Source organism: Mobula hypostoma, chromosome 6, assembly GCF_963921235.1.
Source record: "Mobula hypostoma chromosome 6, sMobHyp1.1, whole genome shotgun sequence".
Lineage (NCBI taxonomy): Eukaryota > Metazoa > Chordata > Chondrichthyes > Myliobatiformes > Myliobatidae > Mobula > Mobula hypostoma.
Genome location: NC_086102.1, coordinates 101,899,452 through 101,912,412, shown reverse-complemented (window position 1 = coordinate 101,912,412; position 12,961 = coordinate 101,899,452). Strand labels below are relative to the sequence as shown.

Sequence of the window (12,961 nt, the reverse complement as noted above, 5' to 3'; positions counted from 1 at the left end):
AGAGGGACGTCCCGTTAAAACAAAGATGAGGAATTTCTTTAGTGAGACATTAGTGAATCTGTGGAATTCGTTTCCACAGACGGCTGTAGAGGCCAAATCTTGGGGTAGATTTAAAGCAGAGGTTGATAGATTCTTGATCAGTAAGGGCATCACAGGATGCAGGCAGAAAGCAGGAGAATAGGATTGAGAGGGGTAGTAAATTCTTCAGATATATAAAGTGTTAAAGAGATGCGAGTGTGGATATTGGACCTCTGGAAAACTATGCTGGAGAGGTAGTAATGGGGGACAAAGAAATAGCAGACGAACTGAATAAGTATTTTGCATCAATCTTTACTGTGGAAGACACTAGCAGTATGCCGGAAATTCAAGAGTGTCAGGAGGCAGAAGTGTGTGAAATCGCCATTACTAGGGAGAAGATTCTTGGGTAACTGAAAGTCTGAAGGTAGATAAATCACCTGGACCAGATGGTGTCCAGCCCAGGGTTCTGAAAGAGGTGGCTAAAAATACTGTGGAGGCATTAGTAATGATCTTTGAAGAATCACTAGATTCTGGAATGGTTTTGGAAGACTGGAAAATTGCAAATGTCACTCCACACTTCATGAAGAGAGAGAGGCAGAAGAAAGGAAACTATAGGCCAATTAGTCTGACCTCAGTGGCTGGGAAGATGTTGGAGTCAATTGTTAAGGGTGTGGATTCGGAGTAGTTGGAGGCACATGATAAAACAGGCTGTAGTCAGCATGGTTTCCTCAAGGGAAAATCTTACCTGATGAATCTGTTGGAATTCTTTGAAGAAATAACAAGCAAGATAGACAAAGGAAAATCAGTGGATGTTGCATACTTGGATTTTCAGAAGGTCTTTGACAAGGTGCTGCAGATAAAGCTGCTTAACAAGTTAACAGCCTTTTTATTACAGGAAAGAGAGTAGCATGCATAAAGTAGTGGCTGATTGGCAGGAGGCAAAGAGTGGGAATAAAGGCAGCCTTTTCTGGTTGACTGCCAGTGACCACTAGTGTTCCACAGGGGTCGGTGTTGGGACTGCTTCTTGTTACATTATATGTCAATGACTTAGATGATGGAATTGATGGCTTTGTTACGAAGTTTACCAATGATACAAAGATAGATAGAAGGGCAGGTAGTTTTGAGGAATTAGAGAAGCTACAGAAGTTCTTAGACAGATTAGGAGAACGAGCAAAGAAGTGGCAGATGGAATACAATATCAGCAAGTGTATTGTCATGGGAGTGCTTGTGCAGCATTCCCTAAAGGTTAATTTGCAGGTTGAGTCGGTAGTGAGGAAGGCAAATTTCATGTTAACATTCATTTCAAGAGGATTACAATAAAAGCAAGGATGTAATGTTGAGGCTTTCATTTGCAGCATTGTGAGCAGTTTTGGGCCTCTTATCTAAGAAAGGATGTGCTGAAACTGGAGAAAGTTCAAAGGAGGTTCATGAAAACGACTCTGGGATTGCAAGGTTGTCATATGAAGAGTATTTGATGGCTCTGGGCCTGTACTCACTGGAATTCAGAAGAATGAAGGGTGACCTAATTGAAACCTTTCAGGTGGTGAAAGGCTTTGATAGAGCAGATATGGAGAAGATGTTTCCTATGGTGGGAGAGTCTAAGACTAAAATACACTGTCTCAGAATAGAGGAGCGTCCTTTTAGAACAGAGATGAGGAAGAATTTCTTTAGCCAGAGAGTAGTCCTCATTAGGTGGTCTATAATACACCCCTATAAGCGAAAGGTGTAGTGACGCTTATAGGGGTGTATTATAGACCACCTAATGGGGACCAAAAACTGGAGGAGCAAATTTGTAAGGAGATAGCAGATATTCGTAGTAAACACAAGGTTGTGATTCTGGGAGATTTTAATTTTCCACACATAGACTGGGAAGCCCATTCTGTAAAAGGGCTGGATGGTTTGGAGTTTGTCAAATGTGTGCAAGATAGTTTTTTGCAGCAATACATAGAGGTACCAACTAGAGAAGGGGCAGTGTTGGGTCTCCTGTTAGTGAATGAGATAGGGCAGGTGACGGAGGTATGTATTGGGGAGCACTTTGGGTCAGGTGAATAAATACCATTAGTTTCAATATAATTATGGAGAAGGATAGGACTGGACCCAGGGTTGAGATTTTTGATTGGAGAAAGGCTAACTTTGAGGAGGTGCGAAAGGATTTAGAAGGAGTGGATTGGGACAATTTATTTTATGGGAAGATGTAATAGAGAAATGGAAGTCATTTAAAGGTGAAATTTTGAGGGTACAGGATCTTTATGTTCATGTTAGGTTGAAAGGAAAGGTTAAAAGTTTGAGAGAGCCATGGATTTCAAGGGATATTGGAAACTTGGTTCAGAAAAAGAGAGGGATCTACAATAAATATAGGCAGCTTGGAGTTAAGGAGGTGCTCGAGGAATATAAAGAATGTAAAAAGAATCTTAAGAAAGAAATTAGAAAAGCTAAAAGAAGATACGAGGCTGCCTTGGCAAGTAAGGTGAAAATACATCCAAAGGGTTTGTACAGTTATATTAATAGCAAAAGGATAGTGAGGGATAAAATTGGTCCCTTAGAGAATCAGAGTGGATGGCTATGTGCGGAGCCAAAAGAGATGGGGGAGATTTTGAACAATTTCTTTTCTTTGGTATTCACTAAGGAGGAGGATATTGAATTGTGTAAGGTAAAGGAAACAAGAAGGGTAGTTATGGAAAGTATGAAGATTAAAGAAGAGGAAGTACTGGTGCTTTTAAGGAATATAAAAGTGGATAAGGCACTGGGTCCGGATAAGATATTCCCTAGGACCTTGAGGGAAGTTAATGTGGAAATAGCAGGGGCTCTGACAGAAATATTTCAAATGTCATTAGAAACGGGAATGGTGCCGGAGGATTGGCGTATTGCTCATGTGGTTCCATTGTTTAAAAAAGGTTCTAAGAGTAAACCTAGCAATTATCAGCCTGTGAGTTTGACGTCAGTGGTGGGTAAATTGATGGAAAATATTCTTAGAGATGGTAAATATAATTATCTGGATAGACAGGGTCTGATTAGGAACAGTCAACATGGATTTGTGTGTGGAAGGTCATGTTTGACAAATCTTATTGAATTTTTTGATAAGGTTACTAGGAATGTTGACGAGGGTAAAGCAGTGGATGTTGTCTATATGGATTTCAGTAAAGCCTTTGACAAGGTTCCACACAGAAGGTTAGTTAGGAAGGTTCAATCGTTAGGCATTAATATCGAAGTAGTAAAATGGATTCAGCAGTGGCTGGATGGGAGACGCCAGAGAATAGTGGTGGATAACTGTGTGTCAGATTGAAGGAGGGTGTGTAGCGGTGTGCCTCAGGATCTGTACTGGTCCAATGTTGTTTGTCATATATATTAATGATCTGGATGATGGGGTGGTAAATTGGATTAGTAAGTATGCAGATGATACTAAGATAGATGGTGTTGTGGATAATGAGGTAGGTTTTCAATGCTTGCAGAGAGATTTAGGCCAGTTAGAAGAATGGGCTGAAAGATGGCAGATGGAGTTTAATGCTGAAAAATGTGAGGTGCTACATTTTGGTAGGACTAATCAAAATAGGACATACATGGTAAATGGTGGGGCATTGAAGAATGCTGTAGAACAGAGGGATCTAGGAATAATGGTGCATAGTTCCCTGAAGGTGGAATCTCATGTGGATAGGGTGGTGAAGAAAGCTTTTGGTATGCTGGCCTTTATAAATCAGAGCATCGTGTATAGGAGTTGAGATGTAATGTTGAAATTGTATAAGGCATTGGTGAGGCCAAATTTGGAGTATTGTGTACAGTTCTGGTCACCGAATTATAGGAAAGGTGTCAATAAAATTGAGAGAGTACAGAGGAGGTTTACTGAAATGTTGCCTTGGTTTCATCTCCTAAGTTACAGAGAAAGGTTGAGCAAGTTAGGTCTTTATTCTTTGGAGCGTAGAAGGTTGAGGGGGGATTTGATAGAGGTATCTAAAATTATGAAGGGGATAAATAGAGTTGACGTGGATAGGCTTTTTCCATTGAGGGGGAGATTCAAACAAGAGGACATGAGTTGAGAGTTAAAGGGCAAAAGTTTAGGGGTAACATGAGGGGGAACTTCTTTACTCAGAGAGTTGCAGCTGTGTGGAACGTGCTTCCAGCAGAAGTGGTTGAGGCAGGTTCGATGTTGTCGTTTTAAGTTAAATTGGATAGATATATGGACAGGAAAGGAATGGAGAGTTATGGGCTGAGTGCAGGTCAGTGAGACTAGGTGAGAGTAAGAGTTCGGCACGGACTAGAAGGGCCAAGATGGCCTATTTCCATGCTGTAATTGTTATATGGTTATATGTTTATAGTGAATCTGTGGATTTTGTTGTCATAGGCGGCTGTGGAGGCCAAGACTTTAGGTATATTTAAGGCAGAGGTTGATAGATTCTTAATTAGTCAGCGCAGGGAGAAGGCAGGAGGTTGGGGCTGAGGGACAAAATGGATCAGCCAAGATGAAATGGCGGAACAGGTTTGATGGGCTGAATGGCCTAATACTTCTCCTGCATCCTATTGTCTAACAATAATAAACCAATAACAATTTCGTTTCATGGAGGTATTAAAACATCTGTATTGTATAGGATATATTGTGCATCTATGTGAAACGATAAGGTCAGAGTGGGATGTCAAAATAATGCGATGTCACAGATGCGAAATATATCCCATTCTACTTTTGGTCCATTACTGATTATTAACCATATGAAATGTTGCTAGGGCAAAGCGTGAACAGGACATACACCGGCAGGAGAAGGAGAAAGAGGAAGAGGAGCTAAAGCACCAGCTACAGCTTCGGCGACATCGAACTCTTCGAGCTTTTCGACAGCGGCAGCTGAGCATACTGGAAATAGTACCAGCAAGTAAAGTAACTTTCCAGAAAATCAATCACTTTTGCCCATGTTCCTATAGATGCTGCTTGGCCTGCTGCGTTCACCAGCAACTTTGATGTATGTTGCTTGAATTTCCAGCATCTGCAGAATTCCTGTTGCTCCCATTTTATCTGCTGAGCTTCTGTACCAAGCTATTGGGTTAACTGCTTGCCCTGATGGAGGGTTTCGGCTTGAAACGTCAACCCTTTATTCTTCTCATTAGATGCTGCCTGACCTGCTGTGTTCCTCCAGCATTTTGTGTGTGAGTTTCCAGCATCTGCAGGATCTCTTGTGTTTATGTTTACCCATTCTATTTGCTGACTTCCATTATCTCCACTTCAGCATCACTCTCTTGTATTGATATCCCACTGTGACCTTACTGTTTCTTATCTCTGCCATCTACAGCACTAGATTTCCAAGCACTGTGCTTATCCTCTTCCGGCCTCTCCTTGATTTCCAAAGCTGTACCTTGGGTAACCTTGTGCTCAAAGTCTGGAATTCCCTCCTTAAACCTCTCCATTCTCTAAGATGCTCTTTATAACCATCCTCTTTGACCAAGCGTTTGGTTGCTTAGTTCAGTTACCTCTTACATAGTTTGATGTCAAGATTCATTTATTTAGCTGTGTACATTGAAACATAAAGTGAAATGTGTTCTGTGCAGTATCAACTAACTCACCCAAGCATGTGCTGGGGTAGCCCACAAGTGTCACCACACTTCCTTTCGCCGTCATAGCATGCCCACAATGTGCAGCAGAACGCAACACACGTGCAACAGATGACAACAGCAAAACAAGCCCCGTTCCTCCCTCCCACCCACACATATACATAGTGCTTTAACCCCTGGACAGGCTGTCTCCAGCCTCCAGTGGACTCAGATTTGCAGACATTGGGCTTCAACTTTTGTCAAGTCAACCATTGTCTGCAAAGCCTTGAAATATTATATTACATTGCAGATGTAAGTTGATATTGTTGCCTTTTTCTTGAAATTGGAGTTCTGCATGAATTGTGTCACTGAAGGGAGTGACTCTTTCGAACCTCCTTTAGCTGGATGAATATCAGGCACCAGTCAGATCTCTAAGAGTAAGCAAGGTAGAATTTATTTTGGATAAAAACAGCAGGATTGGGACATACACTGTACTTTTTTTTAAACCAAACACTGAACTTTGTTATCACCGGCAAGGCCACAAGATATTGCCCTTCCCTTATTACCACTGAATTGAGTGGCTTGCTGGGGCACTTCAGAGAAAACTTAAGTTCAAGCACATTTCTCTAAGTGTGGAATCACTGGTAAAAGGACTTTAGTGAACAAGATGAGTTTTAGAACATAGAACACAGAATAGTACTGCACATTACAGGCCCTTCGGCCCACAATGTTGTGCCGACCCTCAAGCCCTACCTCCCATATAACCCCCCACTTTAAATTCCTCCATATACCTGTCCAGTAGTCTCTTAAACTTCAGTAGTGTATCTGCCTCCACCACTGACTCAGGCAGTGCATTCCACATACCAACCACTCTCTGAGTAAAAAACTTACCTCTAATATCCCTCTTGAACTTCCCAACCCTTACCTTAAAGCCATGTCCTCTTGTATTGAGCAGTGGTGCCCTGGGGAAGAGGCGCTGGCTATCCACTCTATCTATTCCTCTTAATATCTTGTACACCTCTATCATGTCTCCTCTCATCCTCCTCCTCTCCAAAGAGTAAAGCCCTAGCTTCTTTAATCTCTGATCATAATGCAAACTCTCTAAACCAGGCAGCATCCTGGTAAATCTCCTCTGTACCCTTTCCAATGCTTCCACATCCTTCCTATAGTGAGACGACCAGAACTGGACACAGTACTCCAAGTGTGGCCTAACCAGTGTTTTATAGAGCTGCATCATTACATTGCAACTCTTAAACTCTATCCCTCAACTTAAGAAAGCTAACACCCCATAAGCTTTCTTAACTACCCTATCTACCTGTGAGGCAACTTTCAGGGATCTGTGGACATGTACCCTGAGATCCCTCTGCTCCTCCACGCTACCAAGTATCCTGCCATTTACTTTGTACTCTGCCTTGGAGTTTGTCCTTCCAAAGTGTACCACCTCACACTTCTCCGGGTTGAACTCCATCTGCCACTTCTCAGCCCACTTCTGCATCCTGTCAATGTCTCTTTGCAATCTTCGACAATCCTCTACACTATTCACAACACCACCAACCTTTGTGTTGTCTGCAAACTTGCCAACCCGCCCTTCTGCCCCCACATCCAGGTCGTTAATAAAAATCACGAAAAGTAGAGGTCCCAGAACAGATCCTTGTGGGACACCACTAGTCACAACCCTCCAATCTGAATGTACACCTTCCACCACAACCCTCTGCCTTCTGCAGGCAAACCAATTCTGAATCCACCTGGCCAAACTTCCCTGGATCCCATGCCTTCTGACTTTCTGAATAAGCCTACCATGTTGAACCTTGTGGTTTTTAACCACAATTTAGCAGTTTCATAGTTACTGTTTCTGATAATAGTTTCTTATTGAGAAATCCAAATTTATTTAATTAGTTTGAATGCTAGGTGTTAGGATGTAAAATCTTATCCAATCTCTATAACATGTTCTTGTTTCTGAGTAACTATCAGAATTTTATACACAAGATTGTGGTGCTACTCCAGTCCATGCAAAACAGATATTTACAATGCATGTGGTACAGCTTAATAAAAAAAACAATTCCCATATTTACATGCAACAGGTGACTATGATAGTCCGTAACACTCAAAGGCTATTGGCAGGCCAAGGTGTAGCATTATTCAGCTGCACAAATACCCTCTGTTTTTTAGTTAAGTTGTCTTGGCGAAGCATCTTCTGTATCTCCTACCAGATGGCAGGAGATTGAACAGATTGAACTGGGATGGGAAGGGTCTTTAATGATGTTACAAGCCTGTCATAGGCATCGAGAGTTGTAGATTGTCTCCAAGTCCAGGAGTTGAGTTCCAGTGATGTGCTGAGCTGTCCAAATCACCCATTAGATTGCTTTGTGATCCGACTCACTGCAGCTGGAGTATCACGCTGTCATTGCATATGCCAGTATGCTTTCTATCGCACATCAATATAAGTTGGCCAACAATTTTTGAGGCAGATTAGCTTTCCTTAAGCCCCTTAGGTAGTTTCGTCACTGTTCTGTCGTCCCTTCTATCGAGGTTATATTCATGGACAACAATCTCCTTGGTGATGTTCATCCCCAAAAACATGAAACTAGAGACCCTTTCCACTACTTTCAAAAGTCGATAGATTCTGGCATGGTTCCGGAAGACTGGAAGATTGCAAATGTCACTCCACTATTTAAGAAGGGGGCAAGGAAGCAAAAAGGAAATTATAGACCTGTTAGCTTGACATCGGTGGTTGGGAAGTTGTTGGAGTTGATTGTCAAGGATGAGGTTACAGAGTACCTGGAGGCATATGACAAGATAGGCAGAACTCAGCATGGATTCCTTAAAGGAAAATCCTGCCTGGCAAACCTATTACAATTTTTTGAGGAAATTACCAGTAGGCTAGCCAGGGGAGATGCAGTGGATGTTGTATATTTGGATTTTCAGAAGGCCTTTGACAAGGTGCCACACATGTGGCTACTTAACAAGATAAGAGCCCGTAGAATTACGGGAAAGTTACATACGTGGATAGAGCGTTGGCTGATTGGCAGGAAACAGAGAGTGGGAACAAAGAGATCCTATTCAGGTTGGCTGCTGGTTACCAGTGGTTTTCCACAGGAGTCCGTGTTGGGGCCGCTTCTTTTTACATTGTACATCAACGATTTGGATTATGGAACAGATGGCTTTGTGGCTAAATTTGCTGACAATACGAAGATAGGTTGTTGTTGTTCGTCCATCATTGACGTCGAAGAGGACCTCGACACCATAATGATGGTGTCGAGACTAGCGCGTGATTTGGATTTAAGTGAGGAAGAGTTGCGCAGCGTCAGCCTCACTCTCTCTTCCCAATTCCCATCTGGATCCAGTGGCAAGACAGAGTCTAGACAGCTGGAGATGGGACTAGGCGCAGTGGATGACCAGGACGTCTTCTGTGTCTTGTCCTGCTCTACATATTCCACGACGCTTGCAGAGACTGCCTTCTTGACCGTTGGACCTTCGCTGGTCTCGTCCGCTCAATCCGCCAGAGGTAGGTAGAGGGGCTGGTAGTGCTGAGGAAACGGAGAGTCTGCAGAGAGACTTGGATAGATTGAAAGAATGGGCAAATGAAGTACAATGTTGGAAAGTGTATGGTTATGCACTTCGGCAGAAAAAGTAAACGGGCAGACTATTATCTAAATGGGGAAAGAATTCAAAGTTCTGAGATGCAACGGGACTTGGGAGTCCTCGTACAGGATACCCTTAAAGCTAACCTCCAGGTTGAGTCAGTGGTGAAGAAGGCGAATGCAGTGTTGGCATTCATTTCTAGAGGAATAGAATATAGGAGCAGGGATGTGATGTTGAGGCTGTATAAGGTGCTGGTAAGACCTCACTTGGAGTACTGTGGCCAGTTTTGGTCTCCTTATTTAAGAAAGGATGTGCTGACGTTGGAGAGAGTACAGAGAATATTCACTAGAATGATTTTGGGAATGAGAGGGTTAACATATGAAGAACGTTTGTCCGCTCTTGGACTGTATTCCTTGGAGTTTAGAAGAATGAGGGGAGACCTCATAGAAACATTTCGAATGTTGAAAGGCATGGACATAGTGGATGTGGCAAAGTTGTTTCCCATGATGGGGGAGTCTAGAACGAGAGGGCATGGCTTAAGGATTGAAGGGCGCCCACTCAGAACAGAAATGTGAAGAAATTTTTTTAGCCAGAGGGTGGTGAATCTATAGAATTTGTTACCACGGGTGGCAGTGGAGACCAAGTCATTGGGTGTATTTAAGGCAGAGATTGATAGGAACCTGAATAGCCAGGGCATCAAAGGTTATGGTGAGAAGGCGGGGGTTTGGGACTAAATGGGAGAATGGATCAGCTCATGATAAAATGGCAGAGCAGACTCGATGGGCCAAATGGCCGACTTCTGTTCCTTTGTCTTATGGTCTTACCATGCTGTTTCTAAATATAAAACCATTATTTCTAGCTTCAAAAACAATAAATTGAACAGTAAGGACAAATTTGCCAGAGTTACTTGAGCTGTGTCCTTCTTAATGTTACTGCATCCCTTAACAACACCCTATTGCAAGTTTAATTTGTGAGGAGAAACTGGTTAGGCTAGTGTTTTTCATGAAGCAGAGGAGGACCTGACAGAGGTATACAAAATAATGATGCATATTGAGGGGGTAGATAAATCTACAAGGCACAAGCTTAGGGTAAGAGGTTAAAGAGTGATGTGAAGAAGAACTTTTTCACCCTCAGGATGGTCCAAATCTGGAATGCAGCTCATAAATGTTACCAATTACCCCCGATACGGGAAGTACCTTGTTTTTATTTTGTGATTTTACTATTACAAGACCTAATGATAGAAAAGGGCAGAATTGTCCATGGAATGCTTTGAATTTTTATAGCTGCAGAAGAGAGAGTGAATTTTGCATAGAGAATGGCTTTTCAGCTCTACACTCCTTGACAGATTCTATATTCCATACCAACCTTCTATAATCTGGACTCAACTGTCTAGTGTAACCATAGTGAACAGAGAATACTGGAAAAGGACCATCCACAGAATTGTTGAGTCGGTGATGAAAGCAGAGACTCTCACAACATTTAACTATTTAGTGAAACACTTGAACCTTACACCAAGGTATAGAAGGCTGCAGACCAAGACCTGATAGAGGGATTAGTATTGATGGATGTGTGATGTTTAGGGCAGAGGTTGTGGGCTAGGGGCCATTTTTGGTATTGTATTGCTTTATGAAAGCTGCATCATGTCCACTGTATCATTCATTCAGTGTATTTGAAAGTGCTTCATCCAAAAGGGCTTATTCATCGTATGGAGTATAAAATCTGTCAAGGAGTGTAGAGCTGAAAAGCCATTCTCTGTGCAAAACTCACTCTCTCTTCTGCAGCTATAAAACTTCAAAGCATTCCATGGGCCCCTCATCTTAGAAAAGATATACTGGCATTGGAGAGAGTCCAGAGGAGATTCACAAGGATGATTCCAGGAATGAAAGGATTATCATACGAAGAACGTTTGATGGCTCTGGGTCTGTACTCGCTGAAATTCAGAAGGATGAGGGGGGATCTCATTGAAACCTTTCGAATGTTGAAAGGCCTAGGCAGAGTAGATGTGAAAAGGATGTTCCCCATGGTGGGAGAGGCTAGGACATGAGGGCACAGCCTCAGAATAGAGGGGCGCCCTTTCAAAACAGACATGAGGAGAAATTTCTTTAGCCAAAGGGTGGTGAATTTGTGGAAGTTGTTGCAACGTGCAGTTGTGGAGGCCAGGTCATTGGGTGTACTTAAGGCAGAGATTGACAGGTCTTGATTGGACATGGCATCAAAGGTTATGGAGAGAAGGCCAGGAACTGGGGTTGAGGAGAAGATTTTAAAAAAGGATCAGGTGATTAAATGGCAGAGTAGACTCGATGGTCTAGATGGCCTAATTCTGCTCCTATGTCTTATGGTCTAAAACTGCAGAGACATTGGGATAATTGCACTCTACATTCAGTGGTCACTTTATTAGGTATGTTCTGTCCCTATAAAGTGGCCACTGAGTGTATATTCATGGTCTTCTGCTACTGTAGCCCATACACTTCAGGATTCAATGTGTTGTGCATTCAGAGATACTCTTCTACACACTGCTGTTGTAACACATGGTAATCTGAGTTAACTTCCTGTTGGCTTGAACCAGTCTGGCCAATCTCCTCTGTTCTCTCATTAACAAGGTATTTTCACCCAGAGAACTGCCGTGCACCAGATGTTCTTTTTTGTTTCTCACACCATTCTCTGTAAACTCTAGAGACTGTTGTATATGAAAATCCGGAGATCTGCAGTTTCTGAGGTACTCAAACCACTCCATCTGGCACTAACAATCATTCCATTGTCAAAGTCACTTAGATCACATTTCTTCTACATTTTGATGTTTAATCTGAGCAACAACTGAATCTCTTGACCATGGCTACATGCTTTAATGCACTGAGTTGCTGCCACATGATTGGCTGATTAGATATTTGGATTAATGAACAGATGTACAGATGTATCTAATATAAAGTGGTCACTGAGTGTATGTTGCAATAAGCTGTCTTATGTTCCTGCTAATGTTATCCTCCAGTATTTGAATCTACACTTTGCTTTGATCCTGCCATATTTTGAGCTTTAACACAGAGTTCTTCTGAATTCTTAAGAATTCAATGATGAGAGGCATTGATCATGTAGATAGTCAGAGGCTTTTTTCCCAGGTCTGAAATGGCTAACACAACAGGGCACATTTTTAAGGTGTTTGGAAGTAGATACAGAGGAGAGTCAGGGGTAAGTATTTTTTACGCAGATTGGTGAGTGCGTGGAATGGGCTGCCGGTGACGGTGCTGGAGGCGGATACAATAGGGTCTTTTAAGAGATTCCTGGATAGGTACATGGAGCTTAGAAAAATAGAGGGCTATGGGTAACTTATTTATTCTTAAATAAGTACATGTTCGGCACATCATTGTGAGCTGAAGGGCCTGTGTAGTGCTGTGGGTTTTTATGTTCTATGTTCTAACAGTATCCTTCTCTTTCCAATTCTGATTAAAAGAAAACCCACCCTCTTCTGTCTGCAGGTGAAATTGCCAAATACCTGCATCAGGAGAAGGAACAAGCAGCGTTGTTGATTCAGAAGGTCTGGCATGGATACAGGCAGAGAAGCTGCTTCAGACAACAGAAGCAGGCCCTTAAGGAATTCAAGGCAGCTGTCATTGTCCAGAGAGCTGTGAGTGCCTTTTAATAGGTTCAAGAACCTTTTGGTTAACTGTGTATAGTCATAGTTGTTTTATTTCTAGGATCAGCAGCATTTTGCATTGGGGAGACAAACACAAAATGCTGGACGAACTCAGCAGGTCAGGCAGCATCTTTGGAAAGGAATAAGCAGTCAGCATTTTGGACTGAGACCCTTCTCCAGGACCGAAAAGGAAGAGAGGAAGAAAGCGGAATAAGAAGATGGGGG

General features: G+C 42.4%; 1 protein-coding gene across 2 annotated transcripts in view; it reads left to right on the top strand.

Annotated features, from left to right (window-relative positions):
* Positions 1-12,961, top strand: part of LOC134348252 (IQ calmodulin-binding motif-containing protein 1-like) — a 95,033-nt gene that overhangs the window by 66,156 nt on the left and 15,916 nt on the right. For both annotated transcript variants that reach the window (XM_063051350.1, XM_063051351.1), the window contains 2 exons: positions 4,732-4,874; positions 12,579-12,727. In XM_063051350.1, coding sequence (XP_062907420.1) covers positions 4,732-4,874; positions 12,579-12,727 — 292 coding nt within the window. The remainder of the gene's footprint in view (positions 1-4,731; positions 4,875-12,578; positions 12,728-12,961) is intronic.